This window comes from Macaca mulatta, chromosome 3 (assembly GCF_049350105.2).
Source record: "Macaca mulatta isolate MMU2019108-1 chromosome 3, T2T-MMU8v2.0, whole genome shotgun sequence".
NCBI classification, from domain to species: Eukaryota; Metazoa; Chordata; class Mammalia; order Primates; family Cercopithecidae; genus Macaca; species Macaca mulatta.
The window spans coordinates 143,770,283-143,798,062 of NC_133408.1; the positions used below are offsets into that span (position 1 = coordinate 143,770,283).

The 27,780-nt window shown below is 35.4% G+C and overlaps 1 protein-coding gene across 2 annotated transcripts in view; it reads right to left on the reverse strand.

Annotated features, from left to right (window-relative positions):
- Positions 1–27,780, reverse strand: part of ORC5 (origin recognition complex subunit 5) — an 84,186-nt gene that overhangs the window by 56,147 nt on the left and 259 nt on the right. For both annotated transcript variants that reach the window (XM_028844816.2, NM_001261088.1), the window contains 7 exon segments: positions 24,120–24,212; positions 20,762–20,962; positions 19,298–19,372; positions 16,733–16,844; positions 9,829–9,959; positions 5,733–5,781; positions 5,553–5,643 (listed from right to left, as the gene is read on the reverse strand). In XM_028844816.2, the coding sequence (XP_028700649.2) occupies positions 5,553–5,643; positions 5,733–5,781; positions 9,829–9,959; positions 16,733–16,844; positions 19,298–19,372; positions 20,762–20,962; positions 24,120–24,212 (752 nt within the window).

A 27,780-nucleotide genomic window follows, 5' to 3' on the forward strand; every position in this document is an offset into this window, starting at 1 on the left:
CTAATAAACATATATAATTCTCTACACAAAGTATACCCCCCAAAATAGGATATGTTTTTAATGAGAATTATTTTTTTTAATTTTACTTTATGTTCTAGGATAAATGAGCAGAACGTGCAGGTTTGTTACGTAGGTACACATGTGCCATTGGCTTTTTTCATATGTTTGTTAGCCACATAAATGTCTTCTTTTGAGAAGTGTCTGTTCATATCCTTCGCCCACTTTTTGATGTGGTTGTTTTTTTCTTGTAAGTTTGTTAAAGTTCCTTGTGGATTCTGGTATTAGACCTTGGCCAGAGGGGTAGCTTGCAAACATTTTCTCCCATTCCGTAGGTTGCTTGTTCATTCTGATGATAGTTTCTCTTACTGTGTAGAAGCTATTAAGTTTGATTAGATCCTATTTGTCAATTTTGGCTTCTGTTGCAATTGCTTTTGGTGTTTTAGTCATGAAGTCTCTGCCCACACCTATGTCCTGAATGGTATTGCCTAGGTTTTCTTCTTTTGCCCATGCCTATGTCTGAATGGTATTGCCTAGGTTTTCTTCTTTTGCCCACACCTATGTCCTGAATGGTATTGCCTAGGTTTTCTTCTTTTGCCCACGCCTATGTCTGAATGGTATTGCCTAGGTTTTCTTCTTTTGCCCACGCCTATGTCCTGAATGGTATTGCCTAGGTTTTCTTCTTTTGCCCACGCCTATGTCTGAATGGTATTGCCTATGGTTTTGGGTTTTACATTTAAGTCTTCACTTCATCTTAATTTTTGTATAAGGTGTATGAAGGGGTCTAGTTTCTGTTTTTCTGCATATAGCTAGCCAGATTTCCTAGCACCATTTATTAATAAGGTTACTAAAAGTTACCTTAACAATTCTAATTAACATATATAATTCTGTACACAAAGTGTATCCCAAAACGTAAGATGTGTTTGTAATGAGAATTCTTAAAAAGCCAAAAAAAAGTGTTCCTTATTGAGAAAAAAGCATAATTTTGTCTAAATTCTGAAGGTTATTTAAGGTTATTTTAAAATGTAAATTTAAGAAAATAGAAACATGATAGAAAGGAACCAGTAAGTAGGAGACACAGATGTGTAAAGTTAAGGGTATAAATATGTATTTTAGGTAAAAGAAGGTTAAAAAGAAAAGTGAATTTTTTTTTTTTTTAAGAGACAGGGTCTCACCATGTTGCCCAGGCTGGTCTTGAACTCCCATGCTCAAGCAATTCTCCTGCCTTGGCCTCCCAAAGTGCTGGAATTACACGTGTGAAGCATCACACCCAGTCAAAAAAAAGGATAAATTTGAGAAATAATTTTGTGTGGTAAATATTTTGTCCTAAATGTAGTTATTTAAAAGTATAAGAAAATAACTAAAGATCTAAGCATGTCATGGACAGTTTATGTAAATCATTATAAGGTTTGTGACGGGTACATTTATTAAACAAATTTGTGTATGATCAAGTTGGCTGTAATTAGAAGGGAATTATTTGTAAGTCTTTCCAAAGATTAAAGTTTGAGATAAATATATCCCTCAATCCTCAATACAAAACTAAAAATTTGGTCCACTACATTAGAAAAAAAAATTTTTTTTTCCTGTTTCACAGTCTTCATTTAATTTTCTAGTTTCACATTTGTAAAGCTGTCTTCTTCACTTAGGATGGTAATTTCATTTCTTGAGGTAGAGTTTTCCTCTTAAAGCTCCTCAGATTTATATCTCAGAAGTTTAATGTTTGCTGCATCTTACTGCATACATCACTGCTTTCAACTCTTTCTCCCCTTGAAAAAGTACACCTTTAATCTTGACTGAGGTGATAACGCTCTCCTTTAACTTTTTCATCAGCTCCTGTAACTTTTTTCCTCTGATTATAACTCTGCTGTTACAGTCTTAATTCTAAAATATTTGTCTTCATGGCCTACAAAAGCAATGTTTTCCTCCAGTATAACTTGATTCTGTACAATTGGCTTTTCTGAATGTGTCTGAATTATTCCATGTAACCAGGAAAGTTCCCATGCTGTTACTAAAAGCCATGTATTTCCCTGCTCAAGGTACTAGTTTTCTTGTTTACACTCATGGTGTGTTCTCATAACCTTGACCACACATTCTTCCTGTGTCTGATTACATTCAAATACTGTTTTTGCTGGATTCAACTTCCAGGTTATCTAAATGGGCTTCCCATAAGGAGAAGCAATCACATTGCAAGAGGTTTTTCTCTACTTTTTTGGTAACTGGCCCAAGAAACAAATATTTTGCATTTTATCAAGATAACTTTCTGTGTTCTTACTAGCTTTTTATTTTTTATTACTTAGGAAAATAGCTTTGAAAGGGTTAATGTTTTTTAAATCCAGGTAACTTTCTATATTGCTTTTGAAGTCCTTTGATTATCATTCTGGTTAAATGAATGACTACTATTTTACAGTGACCTGTGATCCTGTTTTGAACAGGTGTTTTAAACCTTTTCGCATCTTTGATAGACCTCCCCAGTATCAAAATTCTAACTTAAACATTTTTGACCTAGAACTAACTTTTGGATTTTCTAGCTAGGCCCCTGGAAAGCCACATTGTAAAGATATTAAATGATTAAATTTATTTTGTAAATTGTGTAAGAAGCATTGCCAAATGATAAGTAATACTGGATCTTCTTTTAGTTATATTTATAGGTATGTGATTAATTCAGTGTTCTAAAATTATATAAAACTTAGAGATCCAATGTATCATCAAGTCATAATTGTGGTGATTATATGTATGCTGCAAAAAATAATCAAATTTCCCTGTCAATTTCTGATTATGGTAAACTTTCATCAAATTTTTAACCATGGCTATTTTAAGTTTCTGTCAGCCTACAGTTATTGTTCTGATTTTTATCTAAAATCATTTGCAATCAGATTCATAAAAAAAGATTCTAACAAGTACTCTTAAATACAAGTTTCTAGTAACTTAAAGATAATGGACTAAATAAAAATCTATGGGAACTCTAATGAAGAAATGATGGGTTCATGAAACTGCTAATCAAGATCAAACAGAACAAAAATTAATTACACGAGACTGAATAACTGATGAGGATGTTTTTATGATTTTTATTTGAAACTTTATCAGTTTTTTGTTTGTTTTTGTTTTCCAGATTTGAGAAAATTTTCTCTCTTAAGCTACCTGTATAGTTTTAGGAAACTGCTAATTAGCAATTTAGTAAAGTATATTTTGTGAACCAAGGTGAAGCATCTGCTTTTTCTCCCTATTTCATCCCTCTAAAATTCAAAAACTATTCATGGGGACTTTTTTTTCTCCTTGAAAATATGTTTATTTACTAAGTTCAATAAGAATTTGCTCTCTCTTTATAACAGGATGTAATTGGAAACACTGGTTATATTACCAAGACTTTGACTGTCATATCACATTAGAAAATGTGCACAGAATTGCCTGGTTCCAAGGGTTCCCAGTCTTACAGTGAGTGAGTAAAAAATGCCACTTCCTGGCAAGCCCAAGAACCTAAAGATTGTAGATATTAAATAAAATCTTAAGTCGACCTTGGTTTGACTTCCTAGACTCAAGAGGTTTTAAAATCTGAGATACCTATGTGATCAACATAGAGAGAAAAGGTTATGTTTCTTAAAAAAAAAAAAAACCTATAATGCACCTGTTATTAGTTTGTAGCTTTACGCATCGTACTTGAGTTTTTATAATCAACCTGTAGCCTAGACTAGATTCTAAATTCTTCTAGGATCCCCCAATCCAACTTTCTTCTATAAAATTTCTAAAAAGGGGAACTACTCTGTTCCTGAAGCCTTATACATTGAAGCTAGATGAATTTTAAGGAACAAACCTTGTACCTGATGTGTGGACCACACAGAAGGGTCAACAAACCACTAAATGCCATAATCAGAGACAGTCAAACTACAAAGCAGAATAAGAAGTCGACAGTTTCATGGTGGAAACAGTTTTTTCGAAGATATTAGAACAAGACTCCACATCATAATGAGACTCTTACTCCTCTTAATGCCTACCATTTTCACTTGATAATGGTATAATTGAAATTTCACAATCAGTAGCTACTGCTGGTAAGTTGACGGAACCTGACCTAAAAGATTCTTTAGTCCATCTAGTGGGCAACTTGGGCAATATCCCTCATATAATTGTAGCTCACTCTGCTTTATTTCAACTCAGTCATATGATACTAGATGATAAAACTGATCTGTATCTATTGGTTACATAAGGAAATGTCTGTGTTACTGCTAATACCACAAGCTGTACCTGAATAAATTCCTCTGGGAAAGCTGAGACCTACATAAACCAAGTAAGAAAAGAGGCCACATAGTTAGAAGTCTCATGTAACTCCCTGTGGTCATCTGATTTACTCAGTAGGTTCCCTTTAAGCCGAGGTTCACAGCTCAAAAGCACTATACAAACTAGGATTGTCATATTACTATACATTTTACTTTGTATTTTCTTTTGTAAACTTTGTACTTGTTGCCCATCAAATTTCTGCAGTGGCCAAGTGCGGTGGCTCACGTCTGTAACGCCAGCACTTTGGGAGGCCGAGGCAGGTGGATCACCTGAGGTCAGGAGTTTGAGATCAGCCTGGCCAACATGGTGAAACCCCGTCTCTACTAAAAATACAAAAATTAGTAAGGCATGGTGGTGCAAGCCTGTAATCCCAGCTACTCAAGAGGCTGAGACAGGAGACTTGCTTGAACCCGGGAGGCAGGGGTTGCAGTAAGCCAAGATTGCGCCATTGCACTCCAGCCTAGGCGACAGAGTGAAACTCTGTCTCAGAAAACAATTTCTACAGAAGTACAACTTCTAACAGAACAACGCTGGCCCAAGCACTTTGCAATGACAGCCAACACCTATGGAACAGACAAAATTAAACTTAACAACGGACTCTAGGTAGACTTAGCCACTCCCTTCAAACCTCCCTTGTGGCTAAAAGGGTTCTGACACTGACTCCTAGCCACCATTCACTCCCTTCAACAAGTGACCAGACAACAACCCAGGACAGGTCCGTTCTGGCACCAAGGGACAATAAAAACCTAAATACAGGATGACTGATGAGCAATGCTTTTGGAGAAAAATCTTGATTAAAAGGGGAAAAAGTAAAAGTTGTCAGAATCAAAATGGAGTCACGTGTTAAAAATCCTGACAAACAGGGCCAAGAAAGGCCACGAAGGCTCCTCACGCATAATGCCTGATAAAACGAACTATTACAAAAGACAGAAAAAAAACATAACCTTGTGTAAAGGCTAATGCAATCTTACACAAAAAAATACCTCCATGAGGACATCTGCCCAGCAACTGCCTGTCCAGCTCTGAACTGAAACAGATCCTTGTAGTGAAGAATAATTATCTCAAAACAATTATGTAATTCACTTCATTCTTCCTTTAAAAACCTTGTCTTCCTTTACCTCCCTGAAGATGCAGAGTTTACTACAGCATGTGCTTTCCCATTGCAATGCCAATTCTCAAACAGGTATGGTTTTCTTTTAGAGTCCCTCTCTCTGTTATTTCAGCTGAGAGAGTATATATCCTGAATAAGATATAAAAAATAGTATGCATACTAAATAGAAAATTACCTTGATACTTCCCTGAGATAAACAGTCTGCATGGCTTTCTTCAAATGAGGTTCAATATTTCTCCACAGTTTGCGAGTATCACGTTCACTTGCTATCCCAAAGGGAAGAAAATTTCAGTAATTTGTATCTTGTAAAAACCTTTCTCAAAATAAATATTAATGAGTAAAATTACACAGTTACCTTCTCCTTTAACCACAGGTTCACAATATTTAGGAAAATTAAGTACTGCCTGTAAGTAAAGAAAAAAAAAAGGGAAGAGAAAAGCACTGATTGATCACAATTAGACATTTATTTTTCAAGTAAAATCTGTATTAATATTCAAGAAATTTTACTTAAACACATTTGCTCAAGTCAAATGTAATTATATGTAGTGGCATGCGCCTGTAATCCCAGTTACTCAGACTGAGGCAGGGGGATCACTTGAGCCCAGGAGATCAAGACTGTAGTGTGCTGTGACTGCACCTGTAAACAGCCATTGCACTCCAGCCTGGACAACATGGCAAGACCCTGATTCTGTCTTAAAAAAAATGTAATTGTAGCTTATTACTATAACAAAACAGCAAAAATACCAATAATGATAGCACAACACAAAATATTCTTTAATTGGCTAAATTCTGCCTCTGTATACAAAATTAGGAGAATGGAGTGTCTCACCAAAAATACACTTCTTTGGTATATTTTGATACGGCTAATCAGAAGGGTTGCAAGCACAAGAATAGCCCTGAAAAGCTGCTTTTTGTGAGGGAGATTTGCATCTGTAGAGGAAATAAGAAAACAGCAGATGCAAGCAGGCTTTCTCTGATCATCTCCCACCTTGGATCTAGGAAAGACTAACTCTCAAGAAAGAGATTTGAGGGTCTGACACCTTTGAAGGTCTGACAGAGAAACTTAGCACAGGCTACCATCTATTCTTTCTGGAAGTTGCTACCTATGAGGTTTCATTTGCACAACAAGAGTGCCTTCCCTAACCATGTCTTTCCTCCTTTCCCTCCAATAACCTGTTATGCCATGCTCCAAGCCCATTTTCTTTCTGTAGCCTCAGGATGGTATAAAAATTTGAATCAGTTGGCCCCCCTTTCTGCCCCCCACCTTTTGAGTGTCATATTTTGTGTAAGGCTCCTGTGCCCATATGCATATTAATAAATTTGTATGCAATAGCTAATGTATGCAGGACTTCATACCTAGGTGAGGGGTTGATAGGTGCAGCAAACCACCATGGCACACATTTTACCTATGTAACAAACCTGCACGTCCTGCACATGTATCCTGGAACTCAATATAAAATTAAATTAAAATTAAAAAATAAATTTGTATGCCTTTTTCCCATGAATCTATTATTAGTTTGTTTTATAGATTCAAATTACCAAAACTGCAGGGTAAAAATATGAACTTCCCTACAGTAACAAAGCATTATTTGTACTTTTAGGTTATATTTATGTCATACAGAACCATAAAACATATAATGAAAAACCTCAAGCCCAAATAATTAACTGTTATTTTCTAACGTCTGAACATTCTCATCAATTAAACATCATCGAGTTTCATATGACTCAAAGTATTTGGATTGGCAGCACTACCTGAGATTGTTATAAATCTAAGTTCTTGGCATCATCTCAGGCCTACCAAATCAGAATCTCTGAGGATGAGATCCAGGAATCTATGTTTAACGATCTCTCTAGAAATTCTATGTATTCTAAAGTTTGAGGAGTACTAATTAACTAATTAGAACTACTTATTAGTTTTCTATGAATCAACATTGGAATTCTACTGAACAGTAGTTTAAGCAAACTGGTTAAAAACATACTGCTTCCATTTATTTAAAAAAAATATATATATATGTATGTTTGTTCCCAAGTATTTCATATCAAAATAATTCAATGAGGCATAGAAAAAAGATATATATAAATGTGTAACTATAGAAGTAGATAACAGAAAACTACGAACCAAATCATTAATTTCTTCCTATTCTACTTCATAAAAAACAATTATTTAAAGTAGAAAAATCTTCCAAATTTGGTTAATATTAAGTGTAGAGAAGAAGAATCAAGAAGACATTATTCGCTTCAGCCAAACTTCCTTACCGTCATTTTAGATTTTCAGATCTAAGCATAGTTTAATAACACTAAAGTGTCATAATGTTAACAGCTACTGGTACACAATTTGGCTTATCAAAATAAACAATTGACCCTTGAACAACATAGGTTTGAACTGTGAAGGTCCACTTGTCCACAGATTTTTTTTTCAACCAAGTGCAGATCACAAACACAGATCAAAAACATAGTATTCAGGGAATGCAAAACCCATGTGTATGGAGGGCTAACTTTTATATACTCAGGTTCTGCAGAGTTGATTGCAGGGTTTGAGTGTGCTCAGATTTTGATATACATGGGACTGGTCCTGGAACCAATCCCCCAAGTATACTAAGGGGCAACTGTATTGATTTTCTTTTTGGTTGAAACACTAAAACACTAAAATATGTTTAAGAATTTATGAATAACAGTTAAAAAGGCAGTATCATAAGGTTTGTCAGAGAAAACAAACCTAAATGAGTATCAAAGTAGTACTTTATTTTCTCCTATCTTAAGCTACCTATAGAACTAGCCTCTAAGAAATACAGAAATATCAGTTCATAAAGCATCTTTCTAGAAAAGATCCCTGAAAAGAATATTTTTCAGGCGATTTAATAAACTTTCAAGAAATATGCCACTTACAAACTTTGAGACAAATACAAACAACACTATATATCTGAAGAAAAAAGGAAAATGAGTAACTTTATTTTTCTGTGTTCTATATATAGAGAAAACTAAGAACACTGTGCTATTTTTCTCTAATGTTTAAGGATCCTTTTCTGTATTTATTATTACCAATAGTAGTATAAGACTTAAACCATACTTCACATTTATGAATATGATTTTTAAGAAAGCTGTAACCTTACCCTAAATAAAATCATTCCTCAGTGAAACCCAAAGAACTTTTAAAAATACTATATTTAAATATATATTTCTCTCTTTACATTTTATTTTCCCATAGATATTTTCCCTAAATTTTTTCTTCTTATACTTTATAATCTACTTTGAAATGGCTGCCAGCACAGATTCCCACAGGATTCGAGTGCTAAACAGTGGTAACTGCAAGTTACTTTCCAGTAAAGACAGAGGAGGATTATTTGCTCCTAAGTCCATCTCACCCAGGTGCGTTTTCCTGACCCTCTCCTCTCTGTCTCTTGTGTTACCATTTCCCTCAGAAGCCAGGGATCCCAAGACATCCAACCTCTAGAGGAATGTCAGTGATAAACTGGAACTGGAAAAACAGTTTTGTTTTTTCCTAACTGAGAAGATGTCTGAAATCTACATGCAAATCAGAGGAGCCCTGAAATCTGAAACTTTCAAAAACATACTAAATGTGAGCGTAATTTTAAATAGTTGCCTTCTATGTTCTGTCTCAAACACACACTGAAACTAAGTAACACTTTTCAGGGCAGAAAGAGAAAAAGAACAAAGTGAAGAAAATGTGCTAAGAGACATAGAATCTGTTATTTTGAAAGTGACTGTTTTCCAGCCTCAGATATATTACTATTTTCTGTTAAATGGAGCTAAGATCTTAATTATTAATTAAGGATTTCTAAAAGGGAAACTAGAAATTCTTGTCTCCTTCCTTTCCCATCCCCACAATTAAACAAAAAAGGTCAAAGAAAAATTCAACATCAACATTTTCCAAACTAAGATATATAAACAGCTATTCTAATTGTTTAAAAAAAAAAAATTAAAAAGAACCATCTATACAAAGATTACCAGCTCAGGGTCAGTGGTTAATGAAAGACCTGCAATGAAAGCTTCTGACCATACTCAAATCCATCTAGATTCTAGACCTCAATCACTGCATACATAAAACTTGAACAAAATCTGTTACAAAATATTAACAGAGTTGTAAAACTGCTCAAATTTTTACATCTCTTTTCTGTTATTCCTCATTTTGATTTTAATGGAGTTCTGCATTTTCTGTAATTAGAGAAAAAACAAGGAAGAGTGAGAAGATCTGAGAATGATATTTTTCTGATCAGAACAAGCAAAGTTTGTACTAACCCACAAACATCTACCTTCTTACGGTATGTTAGCCTCAAGAGGCCATATGCAAATTTCCAGAATAAAATTTCAGTTTCTAACCTTCAGTTTCTCACACCATTTCTACATGGAAAATATTGAAAGATATATATACACATATATTTATACACACACACACACACACATATATATATACAAGCAAAATATTCATTTACCAGATGTCTGAGCTCTTTCAAATCTCGACAAACAGTGTAGAAAACTCCAAGAAGAATGTTAATGTAGGCAGCATAGAAATCAGCTGAATACTCTGGAGGATGATCATGGGACAGGATCTTTTGAAGGTTGCCTGTTCACAGGACACAAAATAACTTGTAATAATTAACACAGTACCCTAATCATATCTTCAAGCATTTTATAACAAAGGTATTTAAAAAAAACCCAAACCCAGCAATAATCAAGAAATAATAAAACTATTACAAGATTAGAATAGAAAAGTGTGATTTGTGATATAATAAAAAATATATATTTGATCTTCACCCCGGTTCCTGGCACAGAGCTTCTAAAAGCCCTCATAATTTCCTGAATGAGAAGGATAAGAGGAGTATCTTTTGTTACTCATAAGAAGCCCTTTTAAAACATACCTCGATTTATACTAATGAGGTGTTTCTTGATGGGTGATATGGTTTGGCTCTGTGTCCCCACCCATATCTCATTTGAAATTTTCAGTGTTGGAGGAGGGGCCTGGTAGGAGGTGACTGATTCACGGAGCAGACTTCCCCCTCGCTGTTCTTGAGATAGAGTTCTCATGAGATCTGGTTGTTTCAAAGTGTGCAGCAATTCCCCCTTCAGGCTCTCTCTCCTGCTGACTTTGTGAAGATGTGTTTGCTTCCCTTTCACCTTCCAACATGACTGCAAGTTTCCTGAGGCCTCCCCAGAAGCAGAAGCCTGTACAGTGCACAGACTGTGAGTGTATTAAACCTCTTTTCTTTATAAATTTATAAATTACCCAGTCTCAGGTATGTTTATAGCAGTGTGAGAATGGACTAATACAGTGGGCCCCTAGATAGCTTCAGGATGGGGACTGGTTGTCAGAGGAACCAACCAAGTGATTAGAGGCCTGTATTCTCACATACACTGCTGTGAAGAAATACCCATGACTGGGTAATTTATAAAGAAAAGAGGTTTAATTGACTCACAGTTCTGCATGGCTAGGGAGGCCTCAGGAAACTTATAATCATGGTGGAAGGCACTCTTAACAGTGCAGTAGGAGAGAGAATGAGTGCCAGCAGGGGAAATGCCAGACACTTATACAACCAACAGCGCTCCTGAGAACTCAGCGTGTTGAGAACAGCATGGAGGAACCGCCCCCATGATTCAATTACCTTCCACCAGGTCCCTCCATGACATGTGGGGATTATGGGATTATAATTCAAGATGAGATCTGGGTGGGGACACAAAGCCAAACCATATCAAGGCCCCACCTCCTGTCCTTGGGAAAAGGAGAAGGGCTAAAGATCGAATCCACGACCAATGACCAACGATTTAATCAAATCATGACTATATAATGGCACCTCCATAAAAAATCCTAAATGATGAGGTTCTGAGAGTTTCCAGGATAGTAAATATATCCGCATGCTGAGAGGGTAGCACACCCCAGCCCCACAGGGACAGAAGCTCCTAGGCTTGGGACCCCACTGGTCCTTATCCTGTGTATCTATTCATCTGGCTGTTCATTTGTATCCTTTACAATAAACGGAATAAGTAAAGTTGTTTTCTTGAGTTTGGTGAGCCATTCTAGCAAATTTTTCTAGCAAAAAAAAACAAAGATATCTACCTCATTCAAACCTGAGGAGGGGGTCATGTGAAACCCCAATTTATAACCAGTTTTCAGGAGTACAGGTAGAAACCTGGGACTTAGACTGGTGTCTGAAGTGCTAATATTCTTATAGGACTAAGTCCTTAACTTGTGAGGTCTGCACTAACTTCTGGTAGTTAGTGTCAGAAGTGAATTGAATTTTAGGACACCCACTTGATATCTAGAGAACTGAAGAATTTGTTGTTGGGTGAACAAAAATACCCCACACATTTGGTGTCAGAAGTGTTTTGAGTAAAAATAATTCTGAAAATGTAATTGAAATTTTGAAACTGTAAAAAAAAATTATTAAATATTAAGACAAATAGAAAACGACAGCTAAAGAAAATCTCAAGAACCTTATGACTGGCAAAACAGTAACAAGGGAAAAAATACTGTAGATTCTAGTTTTTCTTCCTATTAAGTAAATCAACTAGGAAAAAAAAAGGGTATAGTACATAAACTGCCAACAAACTAGAAAATGCTCATGTTTTGTAAAATGAAAATAATTAATTTTTTTACAATAATCATCACCTGATCCTAGTCCTTACTTTGTTATTCCCCCTTTTATAAAACATGTTTTCTCCCTACAACTTTGATATCTTTACTCTACTTCTGTTATATCTCAGGCTCTTTATAAAATATCACGTTAAGAGTCCTAACCTTATACTTAACCCTGCTGGAAATAATCATATTTTAGAAACACAGTAAAATTTAAAGAGAAACAACCATATATTATTCAAAATTTCCCAGTCATAATACAGGAATCAATTAGACATTCATTCCTTATCGTAAGATCCTCTGACTTCTTGGTGCAATGGTCTCCTTAGACTTCTTAGTTAAGAGCTCTTTGCGTATGACTAGAACTTTAAACCTAGTTCAGAAGGCTCAAGTTTTTTGCAAAAATTACAGGTAAAAACTCTTCCAGGATATTCTAATCATGTGAATTTCCTTTTGTTTAAGGTTCCCAGTAAGTTAGTATTTTTAGTAAGGCCATTTACCATTGATTTTAATCACTTTTGCGCCTGCGAATCAATTAGACACAGGTACAAGATCAAAAAATATATATAAACGATCTGAAAATTTATAAACAGAAGTTTAGAAATAGCTCTATTAAGGAATATTTAAACACAGAAGTTGACAAAAAAAACTTCAAAGCCTAGTTTTATACTTAGAATATTATCCCGAATGGATACTAGATGAGACACTGTTACTGAATTTGCTTTTTTGTTTCAAAACTGCTGAAAAAATAAAAATAAAAGAAAAACTTCCCTTTGGAGTCTATGCACTTTTACATTCTAACAGCAAACTTTAAATATAATGTCACTAAGTTTTTTTAACTAGGCATGGGGAAATAGCTAATATATTGAAAATTTCTAAAAGGTACCAAAAAACTTAGAACAAAGATATCTACCTATAAAACCTACCAAATAACTGGATGGATGTAAGAAAAGAGAGATGGAGGGAAGAGATAAATGATCACAGAGATGAACAAGCGGGGAAAAACAACAACAACAACAACAACAAAAAACAAGAAAAAACTTCTATAAATGAATGGGTAAGAAAATTTGGAAAACAGTTGAGTCTCCAGCTCAGATTGCATTTCTAAGTACCCCCTGAACATCTCTATCTGGGTATTCCTTATACGTAGCCCTCTGTATCCCATAAGAAAGTTGATTAGACGTTATCACTGGCCCATTTCAGCCCTGATGAAAGTCTTATAAGAATCGGAATCCTCACTGTGTTGTTGTAAAAGTAACCTAGCAACTTGTTTATAGACTGCAGACAAAACTCTCAGAGTATAACTCTATAATAAGCAAGTCATGCCAGCTCTAACAGTCTAGGACTATTCAAATTCATGAAAAAAAAAATCCCATCTATATCAGAAAGCTGAAAACAGCATATCATTGGGTAGTAAATAAAGGGTAGGAGAAACCCACTGGTTGGTCTCCTTGGGTCTTAAAATTTCACTATCCAAGTATAGGCTAATGTGCAAAGAAAAGCCCCTCCTAAGTTGCAGAGAGACTTCTGCTTCCAGTTGTGAGGGAGTAGGAGCATCCAGAAATACCCTCCTCTAATAATCAATTAAAAACTGGACATACTATAGAAAACAACTATTTTCAAATATCAAACAAATGGCAGTAACGGACCATAATACCTTAGAAAAGGTAAACAAATAAGGTGAGTCCTACCATCAGCCAAGCTTTCTAACAAGAGGTAATTTTAAGACTGTGGTGCAAGGAGACTTCCAAAAGGAGCTCATTTATCCTAATGAGTTGAGGAGACAGAGACCAGAGCCGAGAGAGCTGAGATAGCTATAATTTGCAGGGCAGCGTATCTGAGGCGAGGAAGCTGTGCCAAAAAAGAGCTCCAGAAATCTGTACAGGGGTTCCCCTCAAGTCTTAGCTTAATACCAATCTGTGTATGCATAGGGTAAAACCCTATAAAGCCATGCAAGAACAATTTTTAGGGAAAAAACAATCATTGGAGAGCTATATGTCAATTCCCAGAATTCACACAGGGCTGTGAATTTTTCATGTTGCCACTAGTCAGAAGGCAGAGACCATGCTAAACACACAGGGCATTCAGTAGAGATTCCAGAAAAACTATGTCTTAGAAGTAGAGCTAAAATTAGCCCTGGTATAATGGCTACTCTGGATCATCTCTCCAAAAAAAGTTTAAAAATAGCCTTAAAAGAGTCAACTGTATCTGTAAGTAATTAAATATGCTAATGAGAAAAAAGTCCAAAACACAATAAAAAACACAATGTCTATAATTCAATAAAAAACTACTAGACCCATGAAGAAGCATAACGGATACCCAAGATGGAGAAAAATTAGTTGGAGGGAATAAACCCGAAACAAAAGAGGTAATTGAATTAGTAAACAAGAAAATTAAAACAACTATTATAAATATGCTCATATGCTCAAGGATATAAAAGAAAACAAAAGCATAATGAGATCAGTAATGAAAATTCTACAGGATGAGATTGGCTGCCCACTAGACACTTGTAAAAAAAAAAAAAAAAAAAAAAAAAAAGCCAGTGAACTGAAAGACATACAAACAAAAAAAAAAACCCAAATAAAACACACACACACACACACACACACACACACACACACACACACACAAAGATTTCAAATTTAAATAAACAGACTTTCAGTAGGACAATATAAAGTGCTCTAACATAATGCAATTATGCAATTACAATGCAATTCCACACAAAAAAGATAGAGAAGAAAAGGTGAGGGGGCAGACAAAATATTTGAAGAAATACTGTCCGAAATTTTTCCAAAGCTGATGAAACTATACACCCACAGACTTAAGAACTCAACAAATCCCCAGCAGGATAAACAATAAAAGTTATTTTCTTTCTTGTCCTGTTACTTTTTTAAAGCCAAAATAATAATATTTAACATCTGAGGTTTATAATAATAGTTGAGGTTTATAATATAGTATTACACGGTTTATAATAAATATAGAAGTAAAATGTAAGACAATAGCAGTACAAATGTTCTTAAGTAGGAAACTGTAATCACTGAAATTTCAGATTGTTATCAGAACATAACTTAATCTATCCAAACTGACACAATAACTAAACCAAAAACCTAATCAAGTACATTATAATCTCTCTAAAGAAAAAATATCCATCACCAAAAGATGAGTAGTCTGCATGAGGTAAAGACCAGAAAACAAGACTTCCAAACTGAGCTCCTAGCCATAACTGCTAAGAGGACAGCTGTCCTTAAAATCAGACACCATATTCCTGAAAATGACATGTTTCAAGTTATTGTGACAGGATAACACTAACCACTTAGATAATCTCTTTGCCCTGGTTCCACACTTAACCATAATTTCAACTTATCTATTAACATTCCCCTTCTGAATGGCTTTTTGTCTGACTACAGTGTTTCTGCTTTAAAAAAAAAAAAAAAAAACTGAATATGAAAAATGCCCTAAAATTTCATAATCAGAATTTAACTTGGCTCCATTATTATACACTTTGCAAAAATCTATTATCCTATACTCACTAAAATTACTAAGACCATTTTATTTACTTTTGTCCTCAAACCCTCTATCTATGCTGCTTTGTATCTTTACTTTTTAAATTTTTAAATCTATAAATTTAAATTATAGAATTTTTAAAATTTAATTCTATAATTACTTACATTATTAATTCAACTTGACTGAAATGTATAAAATCTACTTTTTTAATAATTTTCTTAAATTCTAAATAGTTTTTCAGTACTTAAAATGGGTCATAAAAAAACTGAACTATGAAGAACAGTACTGACATAGGTACAGATTTTTTTTTTTTTTTAAATAAAATCCTTTATCACTTTTCCTCCTAACCTTTATTTTGGGATTTTTATGGATGAGAAATCAATGACATTAAGGACTCCATCTATTTTGGGTTGCTGTTAAAAAAAAAAATTCAGCTAATTAGCTAAGACAGAAGGTGTTATTTGACTGCTGTTCTGGTGAAAACAGACAAAAATGTGTTAATCTTAACGTATGTTTACAGCTGATTAGTTCAGAGGGATAGTGTTAATGAGGCCAAGGTCATGGAATGCTATTTTTTTTATAGACTGCTAACCATCTTATACTTCAGAGTTATAATCTCTGAATCCCAAGTATCATCTCTGTATGACAGCCCAGTATTAATCCACAAAGCTATTCAGCAACACAAAAAGCTACTGTGTTCTTTCAAAGACCAAAAGCATCAGGATCTATGAAATTTAAGATTAAATGCAGTCCCCAAGAAAATAAGAAACACAAGGGCTAGTAATTGGTACCATATGAGTTACAGTAAAGAAAATGAGATTTATAAAATCAAAAGATGTAAGCACAACATGGTATTTAACCCAAGTATACAGTAAATGAAGATTTCAACACACTCAATATGCTTTACAAGTCTAGTCTGATTATTTGTACAGATGTCATAATTACACTACATATACATCTTAATGTACTGACTAAAAAAATGAAGATACATTAGCACAAATATGAGAGTTGCTCATCCAAAAAAAATTAGTAATTATACAATAATCTCTCACAGTTCCAAAGTAAATTTTTTAAGTGCAGAAATACAAACATCTTATTTGAGATTGGCAGCAAACCTTAACAGTTTAATACTTTGATATTCCCATTTGATATTCAAATACTTTATCATAAGTATTTCCATTTGAATATGCTAGTTTGATCTTTCAAACAACAAAAACTATTCTCCTGCATAACATTTGCCAAAACAATGTTTTAAGGTTTACCTATGCTGTAATCAGGGAAATACAAGACAAATGGCTCAAAGCATCCAGTATTTGGACGAAACTTTTCCCAAACAATTTCACTGAGAAAGAGAACAGTCACATTTCTGTCAGCCTGTAAAAGAAAGAAATAAAAGTAACTTTGTATTTAAAAATCTTAATCAGAGCAGTATTTCCATTTGGATTTTTCTTTCAAATAAATCCCCCGAAGTTCTAACCTATAACAAATTATTTGCATATTAATAAACCTTATTTAGAAAACCTAATCAAGGAGTTCATCCATTTGCAAACTGTCACACACCCAAGCTGGAGTGCAGTGGCATAATCACAGCTCACTGTGGCCTCAACCTCCCAGGCATAAGTGATCCTCCTATATCTCTCAAGTAGCTGGGACATGTGCCACCACACCTGACTAAATTCTGTATCTTTTGTAAAGACAGGGTCTCTATAAGTTACCCAGGCTGGTCTTGAACTCCTGGACTCAAGTGATCTTCCTGACTCAGCCTCTCAAAGTGCTGAAATTACAGGCATTAGCCATCACATTGGGTCTGATTCTTTTAAGAATCTCTGAATTTATTTCTATAGCAGTAAAATAACATGCCCTAATCACAATCCTGATAACAAATTACTGAATTGTTTTTGCTATAAAAATATGATTACCTAAAAGCATTTTATAAAATCAGTTTAAATACATTGAGAGGCTAAAAAGAAGAGGATATTTATCGAGCTGAAAGATTTTAAGTTGGTAATGTTCTTATCTATTCATCTGATAAGTACTTTCAGTATATATGATATTCATCATATTTTAAACTTCCTTTTACTTAATTACTTAATATTAAAAAATGAGAAATGCTTTTGCCAGATTTCTCTTAAATGAAATACATTTTTAAAAATCAAGCATGGTTCCAGAAATGTCAAAACAATTCTCTTTCCCAGTTCAGCTGAGATTACTCTAAATCTTTTAATTTTCTTCAAACAATTTCTATAATTGAAACTAAAAAATGGTCAAAAGTCCTAATTGTTGTAAAGGGATGTATGACCACCATTACTAGGCATAAGGAGGAAAAAATAGGGTGATCTATACTGGAAAGGCAAGAAGACAATAATGCACTCTGGATACCAGATGGTGAGTTCTAGAGCAAAGCAATAGGAAATAGTGGATGCATATGCAAAAACCCGCAAATACAAATGAAACAAACAAATAAAAGGAAAGGAAATAGGAGACATCTACTCAAAGAAGACAGGTCTTGAGTCTCAGTAATAAAATGTCAAGAGTTAATGAAACCAAGAAAAGCAAGACTGTGTGAGGTTAACTTCCAGAATAGGCCACCAATAGCTACGCTTATTATCCTGTCCTCTCTATACCTCCCCTCCCTCAACTACTACTAAAAGTAAACTTCAGGAGTCGGCCTTGGGCACACAATGATTTCAGTGGCCTCTCTAAACTTCTAGCAGATTCTCAAATTTGAATAACGTATTTAACTTTGAAAGGCAGATATGCTTTAAGCACTTCTTCCCAAGTATTTACTTTATTATAATATTACTTAATACTTTAACACATGCAAACATAAAATTAGGTAGGTATAAACTGCTTATGCTCAAAGCACTTATAAAATTATAAAACCAAAATAAATTTATAAATACAAACCATAAAACCAATAAAATTTAAATTAATATTAACTGAATATATTGAACAGTACTGTTTCGCTCAAACTAAACCTTTATTCCCTTTGTGAATACAGTGAATATGGTTCCACCTGGAAATAACCACAGCTATTTCTCTCACCAATCTTCCTTATTCAAACGATTACAAAACCCTGCTTTATCTGTGATATTATTTGGCTTTCACCTGACACAAATACCTAGTAAGTCCACCCCTGTTCTTTTCTTATTGGGCCATGACAATCACAGTAGTATTAATTAGTAACCCTTCACTTAATGTTGTTGATAGGTTCTGAGAAACTGACTTTAAGCGCAACATATAATGAAACCAATTTTTTTCCTCAACAATGTTATAATGAAATGATGCTGAAGGTAAGGAAGAACCTGTTGTAGGCTGTTTCACTTAAAGTTGCAGTTTCCAAGAATCTCCTGAGATGTTAAGTGAGGACTTACTGTACTTTGTGAAGCCAACACAAGAGTAAACTGAAATACAAAAGTAAACTCTGACACTGAGGTTATAAGATAGAAATCCAGATGAGCCAGAATAGCCATGCTATTCTTATTTTAGATTATCCTTATTTTGAAATGCAAAGAAAATTTTAAAATCCTTGAGATTTTAAAGTCTGGCCCTCTGCTATTTATTCTAGCAACATCTAAAAACTTTTAATAGAAAGCAGTAGCTTCATAATTAGAGAGGAAAAGCTAAAATAATTGAAGAATAAATGCTATGAAATCACTAACTGATTTTACTATGAAAAAAATACTGAGCTTTACTGATAAGAGAAATGCAAACTACAATTATATTAAAATACTAATTCTCACCTATCAAATAGCAAAATGAAAAAATTTTACAACACAATCCATTGATTAAGTTGTGGGGAAAAAGCACTCTCTCACATTACTTACCAATTCTTGTAATCTAAGAAATCCAGGCAAAAGATTTGCTTCCATATCTCTTAGATACTCTGCTTTATCTAGAACCTTTTAAAAAAAAAAAGAAGAAGAAGAAATGCATTTACAAAGCCTTTACAAAATGACATGATTTGATTATGTCCCCCAAAGTTCATGTGTTGGAACTTAATCCCCAGTGCGGCAGTATTGGGAAGTGGAGCTGCATAAAAGACGATTAAGTCATGAGGGCTCTGTCCTCATCAATGAATTAATATTGTTATCAAAGGAATGGCTTATTGCAAGAATGGCTTTGTTATAAAAGGGACTTCTGCCACCTCTTGCTCTCACCCTTGTCCTCTCTTGTACTTCTACCATTCATCATGAGAGGAGGCAGCAAGAAGGACCTTGCCAGATGCGGGGACCTCAACCTTTGACTTCCTAACCTCCAGAACTGTGAGAAATAAATGTCTTTTCTTTATAAATTACCCAGCACAACTGGCTTTGAAATGTGAAACCGACATGAGATTTGGGAGGGGCCAAGGGTGGAATGGTGTGGTCAGGCTTTGTGTCCCCATCCAAATCTCATCTTAAATTGTAATCTCCATAATCCCCATGTGTCAAGGGAGAGACCAGGTGGAGGTAAATGAATCATGGGGGTGGTTCCCCCATACTGTTCTTGTGATAGTGAGTTATCATGAGATCTGACGATTTTATGAGGAGCTTCTCCTTCCTCCCACTTTGTGAAGCAGATGCCTTGCTTCCCCTTTGCTTTCTACTGATTATAAGTTTCCTGAGGCCTCCCCAGCCATCCTGAACTGTAAGCCAATTAACCTCTTTCCTTTATAAACTATCCAGTCTTGGTTAGTTCTTATCCAATTCCAAAGATGATCATTTTAACATGTCTTCAGAGTAATCAGGCATATTTGTTGCTCTAAAGTCTTCACTACCTTCTATCCACTCCCTAAGAAATTAAATAAAGTGCTTTAGTATAGTTTTCTAGACCTTCCATGATCTGCCCCAACCTATCTTCCAGTCTTCTTTTTCTCCCTTCATACTTTATAACCCACTAAAACTAGACTATTTGGTATTCTCTGGTCTCCATTTTCAGCTGCATGCCTTTACTTATATAATTCTATCTGAAAATCCTCTACTTCAATTTTTTCCTAGAATACTCTGATTCATTTAGGTCTGTCTCAAATGCTAATACCTCATGAAGCTGTATTGGATACACAGTCAATACTTTGCATCTGGTGATAATCACTTATCACATCCTACATGTAGTCACATGTATGTGTCATACCTTTTCTATTAAATGAAGCTTCCCTTGGATAAGGAATATGTTTAACACATTTCTGTATACAAAAGCATCTGGCACAGAGCACTGTACATAATGAGACTCAAAACAAATACATGAAAATTGATCTAATAAATTATTGGTTTTCAACATAAGAGATGATCTAATCAAATGAAATTACTTACAATATATACAGTCTGATCCTTGAGATTTTCAGCTGCGGTTACTTGTTTAAACAAGCGAACAAAATCATTAAATGTTTCACAGGTTATTTCAGTAGAACATCCATCCTCTGAAGAACTAAGATGATTCAATTTGTTTAAAATTTGTTCCAAAAGCAGCCTCAAGGTAAAGCATTCAACGCAATTCACAAAGACATGTGGGAGCTGAAAACGAAAACCAAAACACTGTAAGAAAAGAAGAAAACACACAGACACAATAATGGCTCTGCTGATATTCTCCATTTGCCTTTCTAAATCTACATCCCACCAAACCCACCCCATGCCCCAAGAGCCTGACAGCTACAGAATTACATCACCCAGACTCTCTTACTTTCTGGCTGTGGATGGAGAAGCCAATAGAAAGAACCAGCAGGAGACTAAGGGAGAATGGTGGGACAGAAGTTTGGATATTGATTTCCTTGACTCCCACCATGACCCCTCAGCGGCCCTAGCTTGGCAGTGGATACTCTTTTACCAAAGATCAAGTTGGACAGCCCCTCTTCTAAGGTTACACCTCTTGTAGGGTTCCAGTAACAGCTCCTTTCTATGGTCCCTTCAGGCCTAGAGGTGGTAAAGGCCCTGGTGTACCATCATCCCTTAGTGATTCCCATAAAATGTCCTCAACCTTTATAAAATTGTCCCTTCATTAAACTCTCTTCAATTATTTCTTTCAGCTTGCCATTTCTTTCTTATGGAAATTCAAAGCAAACTTGTACTTTCCTATAAAGAATTCTTATAAAGAAATCAGCCAGGAATGGTGGCTCATGTCTGTAATGCCAAGACTTTGAGGTCAAGAGTTCAAGACCAGCCTGGGCAATATAGCGAGACTCTGTCTTCGTTTTTAAAAAAAAAAGAAATCTAAGTATATTTGAATGTTAAAATTCTTAATAGGAATTTCACACTTGTAACTTTAATATAATATCCTTGAATAAACTTAAGTCAAAAGAAAAAAAAAGAATTTTAAGAGTTAGAAACCATAGCAATCCTCCTATAAGGACTGTAAGCACTAGCTCTTTACTGCTCCTGCCTGTAATCTCAGTGCTTTAGGAGGGGTGGGAGGATCACTTGACCCCAGGAGTTCAAGATCAGCCTAGGAAACACAGTGAGACTCCGTCTTTAAAAAATAAAAAAAATTAGACAGGCCTGGTGGAGTACGTCTGTAAGTCCCAGCTACTTGGGAGGCTGAGGTGGGAGTATCACTTGAGCCCAGGAATTCACGGCTGCAATGAGCTGTGATCATACCACTGTACTCCAACCTGGGCAATAGAGCAAGACTCCATTTCAAAAAACAAACAAACAAACAACTAGCCCTTCATTTAAAAAACTATCAAAATATCAAAATGAGGTAACTCCAGAAGTAATAAGGACACAAACGAGATTTGCTCACAAATACAGTCTATCCTCAAAATAAGATCACAAAAGCAGATTCATTCTGAGGAAGATAACTTGTGGCATTTGGCACAAATAATGGAATTTGTAACTATTTTTAGTGATTTTATAAACTTGTATCCAATAAGGAAGCTTTTCCTTCTCTGAATAACAGTGTCACTAAAGCCACATTAAACTTACTTGGGGACAGTTTCACCAGCATTTGCTAACTCACTTCACTCTCACTTCTTTACGAACAACAGTCCACAATATCTCTGTTATGAATAGTGTCTCGCTTACAGCATTTGTGCTATCCATGACCTTTAAAGGCAGCATATTCTAAGTGCCTGTCTGAGTCCCTGTATCAGTAGTAACAATAATCATATATTACACTGATTAAGTAGCAGCAGAAACTACAATGTGATAAAAAAAAAAAAAAATGGAATGCAGCCCTTAAATATAAAACTTCCTTATTGGGTTTTATTGCTTTTATTCAACACATATTTTGGGGGCACTTCATTCAACGGGTTCTGAAACACAAATGCCTGGACCAAGACCTTGTACACTCAGATTCTGAAGTCTAGTATACAGCCCAGGCATATGTGCTTTTAAAATGCACAGCTGATCTTTGGGATCAAAAGCTGAAATCCACAAGTTAATAAGCTAAAATCCACAAGTTAATATGTGCCAAGTAGTGTGCTTAGTGCTGGGGATAATTTCAAGAAACTCACAATCTAAAGCCAGGGAAACACAAACACAAAATCACAGCTGAGAGGGCTAAATATTATGACAGAATTAAGCACAAGGTGCTAAGGCTGCAAAACAGGGGAGCATCTGATACAGCCTAGAGGATCAGGAAAGACTTTGTAGAATATAAGTAGAAGAAAACCTGGCAAAATAAATAAGCATCTGCCAAGTAACAGGAAGAGCGAGTACAGGAAACCCATTCCAAGTAGGGGAGCAGCATGTGCCATGGCTTGAAAGTAAGACAGCAGGAACTACACACAGTTCAGTATGCCATCCTAAACACACATCCTTAGAGCTAGAGGACAGGGTTAGCAAGCCAAAGCCTGTGGGCTAGCCACCTGTTTTTGTACATACTGTTGCTTTGAAACACAGTCATGCCCATTCACACAGGGAATGCCCATGGGTGCTTTCACAATACAGCAGAGTCAAGTAGGTGAGACAGAAACTACATGGTCCACAAGTACAAAATGTTACTTATCTGCCCCTTAAGAAAAAGACTGCCCATCTCTGGTGTAGGATATGAAAGGGAGTATGGCAATACTCATCAATAATAGCAGCTAATCTTTATTGAGTGCTTACTACACACTATGTACTGCAGAAAGCACTTTCCATGTACTAACAATTAATTCTCTTAATCCCAGATGTTGTCACTGTGAGCCAACTTTGCAGATGGAGAAAGCACTAACTGGTGAATCCAAAAAGGAACATGAGTCTGCCAGACTCTACAGCCCACTTAACCACTGTGTTATAAAAGATAAATTCAGCTCAGGAAAGGTCTTATACATTGGGCAAATTACTTGAACACTGTTCTGAAGATCTTAAGATTTGCAAGGCCTGGCTGCTGGGTGAAGACTGCAAATAAGAGGCTTACAGAAATACGTGGAAAAAAACAATGGTAAATGTAAATCCTAGCAGCAATGGCTAGGATTAAAGGTAGATGGAGAAATGATTTTAAGAATGTGAAGCAACAGATCAAGTTTATTGATGTGATTTACTAAATGAGGGAAGATGAGGAAACAGTTAAGAAAGTATAAGTTTGGACAACTGTGTCAATTACAGTAGCTCACTCATGGAGAAAGATAATATGGGAAGAAGAGCAATGTAAAGGTGGTATGTTCAATTTTGTATTTGTGGAGATTCACAATCTTCAGTACCAATATTATACATTAAAGAATGGCAAAGAAATACTTAATATTTTTATTCTTACCTCTAAAGTTTTCAACAACGTTTGTGTTACATAGGTCTTTCCACTGGCAGTATGTCCATAAATAAAAATGGATGGAAAGCTAAAATGATGTCTCTAAGGGGAGAAAAGACAAAGACAAATATGAGGCTGCACATGCAAAATAGAAAATAAACACTTATCAACTTGTGAGAAAGTTGTATGTGGAAAAGTAAAATATTCAATCCAAATTCCTAACAGTGAGCATATTGTGGATGAATCAACACACTTTGAACTTACTTGAATTCAACTCTAAGCACTTTGTTATGAAATTAAAATTTCTGTAACATATTTGGCATATTTTATTATGTACTATATATTTATATTTTTTATTATTGTACAGGTTTACATATACAAACTTGTATTTTCAACTTTATAGGACATTTAAGAGATTTTTCAAGGATAATTTTGTTCATACTCCATTTTTACATTACTCCTTCTTAAAGACTCTTATCTCCTGGGATGCCACAACTTCACTGTACATTTTAATGCTATGAAGTTAAGTACATATAATCAAAAGATTAAAAGGGATTTCAAGGGTCCTCATTCTTAGGAAAACTTACAGACTACTTCTGAACTATGCACACTCACTAATGCTGGCACAAATGCATACATTAGATCACATAAAACACTAATAAAATCTGGCATAGCATTTATTTTAAAATACATACATGCAAGATCTTTCTGCAGTACATTAAGTTAGCAGCTAGATAAAAGTAAACATTGTCAATGGTCTCTCTGGTCTAGTTAATACTACAAATACTTATACTTCATTACTTAAATGAACACTTTCATTAGATACCTACTAAATGCTGAAAACCAAGGGGTACTGAAAAGTACAAATATCAGTAAAAGACATTATCTACTTTGGAGGAAATTACAGTCTACATTTTTAAATAATTATAGGAAAATTGGATCACATTTTTAAAATAATTATAGGAAAACTGAATTACATTTTAAAAATAATTACAGGAAAACTGGATTTTTAAAAATAATACTTTTTTTTTTTTTTTTTTGAGATGGATTCTCACTCTGTCATCCAGGCTGGAGTGCAATGGCGCGATCTCGGCTCACTTCAATCTCTGCCTCCTGGGTTCAAGTGATTCTCCTGCCTCAACCTCCTGAGTAGCTGGGATTACAGGTGCATGCTACCAGGCCCAGCTAATTTTTGTATTTTTAGTTACAATGGGGTTTCACCATTTTGGTCAGGCTGGTCTTGAACTCCTGACCTGGTGATCCACCTGCCTTGGCCTCCCAAAGTGCTGGGATTACAGGTGTGAGCCACTGCGCCCGGCCTATTTTTCAATAATACATTTTTTTTTAAATAATTATAAGAAAATGGGATTATGCAATTTCCATGAGGAAGTTGAGTCTCAATTATCATCGATTACAGCAACAGTCACAAACATTTATTACATTCTAGTCACTAAGTTAAACATTTCCTTTTACAAGACAAATCAGGAACTCAGATTTACACAGGAAAAAGACTCTAAATGGCATACAGCTATGGCAAAAGCAGCTCAACTGCTAAAAATAAACTAAAAATCTACTGGAAATGAATAGGTAATGTAATACATGAACCCTTTTCTAAAGTTTGTATGTAACAATCATATAAATTAACTGGTTCAAAAATTCTGTCTCAGCAGGATACGGTGGCTCACGCCTGTGATCCCTACACTTTGGGAGGGCAAGGCAGGCAGATCACTTGAGTTTAGGAGTTCGCCTGGGAAACAGTGAAACCCCATCTCTATGAAAAATACAAAAATAGCCAGGCTTGGTGGCACACACCTGTGGTTCCAGCTACTCGGAGGCTGAGGTGGGAGGATTGCTTGAGCCTGGGAGGCAGAGGCTGCAGTGAGCCAAGATCATGCCACTCCAGCCTGGGAAAGAGAGCCAAACTCTGTCTCAAAAAACAAAAGCAAAAAATTCTGTCTCAAGAATTACATGCATGTTGCTGAGTATCTCTGCTATCCATTACATGTTGTTGTTGCCTAATAATACCTTATAACATCTTTCTTATTGTGACCTAGAATTATATTGAACTGTTCCACTGTTATTTAACCTTTCACCTTTATAAATCTCGCTAACGTAAACTGCAATAAGCTAGTGCCTGCCACAGAAAAGGTGCTCAGTAAATATTTATTTATTGAACAAATAAATGAGTCTTCTTAAAAACATGAACCAATTTTTTATATTTCTTTCCTATTAGTTCTTTGTATTTCCCACATGCACAGCACCTTGCAGAACTGATAATAAAATATTGTTAAACATAATTTTCATTAAGAGCAAAAGTGAAAACCCTTCTGTGATCCACCACTAAGTCAATACTACTCATCCCTATTTGCCAATTGTTCTTTTTCAGCAGGAGCATTTCTGGTTGGAGTGATCTGCGTTCCAGAGATGAAATGCAGAGAACATAATCAAGAAAATGCTCCAGTAACAATATAATTGAAAGCATTATAAATAGAAAATTAATTGAAGATGCAGTTGTTGACCTCTAACTTCCCTAAATAATGCGCCCCTTTAGACAAGGGGAGTACTTTTCCACTAATGCTTCACAGGCCACCTCAAACTGCCATGCAGTATTTCTAGTTGGATGAAAGTACTGTCACGTGTTCAAAGATGGACCACATATACAACAGTGGTCTCATAAGATTATAATACCCTATTTTTGCTGTACCTTTTCTATGTTTAGATACGTTTAGATGCAGACATCACTGTGTCACAACTGCCTACGGTATTCAGTAGAGTTGCACCGCTGTAGAGGTTTATAGCGTAGGAGGAATAGGCTACACCATACAGCCTAGGTGTATAGCAGGCTACACCATCTAGGTTTGTGTAAATACACTTTATGATATTCACAGGGATTAAATTGCCTAACGATGCATTTCTCAGGACGTATCCCCCTCATTAAGTGACAGCAACACATGACTGTAGTTAAAAAAGCAAACCAGAAGATGGGGATATAGTATGACCCTATATTCTCATTCACTTTCTTCACAGGTAAGATCCAAGTTTGATTAATTCCAATTCTGATTAATGAGTCTGAATCAAAAAGTACATCAAAGACCACCAGAAAATAGTCAAAAATAGGTTAAATTTTGAATTGGTGAATGCTACCCTCTGTCTATTGAAAGGACTCCCTATGTAACTATGTTCATCCAGAGAAGACAAACTCTTCTCTAGGGCATCCTGTGAACTATCAGTTAAGGAGAAAAGTTTACACTAGACCTCTTCGGGACTGTTACAATTCTGGAAAAGCCAGTCAATTTTTAAACCTGAAGCACTGCTTTGCCCCTTAGTGGCCTTGAAAGCAACCACCTCTCTACACTTACTCCAACTACCGCACAGAAACGTGTGAACTTATATTTGAATAAACAACACTCTGCAAACACATCTGTTACATAAATGTCATTGGGCTGGGGTAAGATAAGCAACTTCTAGGAGCTAATGTGGGCAAACTTCTCAAAAGTGTGGCGTGTGTCAAACACGTCTTAGGCAACGTTCTGTAGTGCAGGCCGGTCCTTCTTAGACAGTCTCCTCTTCAATAATCGGAAGAGACTGTGGGTGAAGGTGCAGTACAGAACCACAACACCCCTATTTAACGTAAAAACGGCCTTTTGGCCCTCAATCCAAACACGAAAAA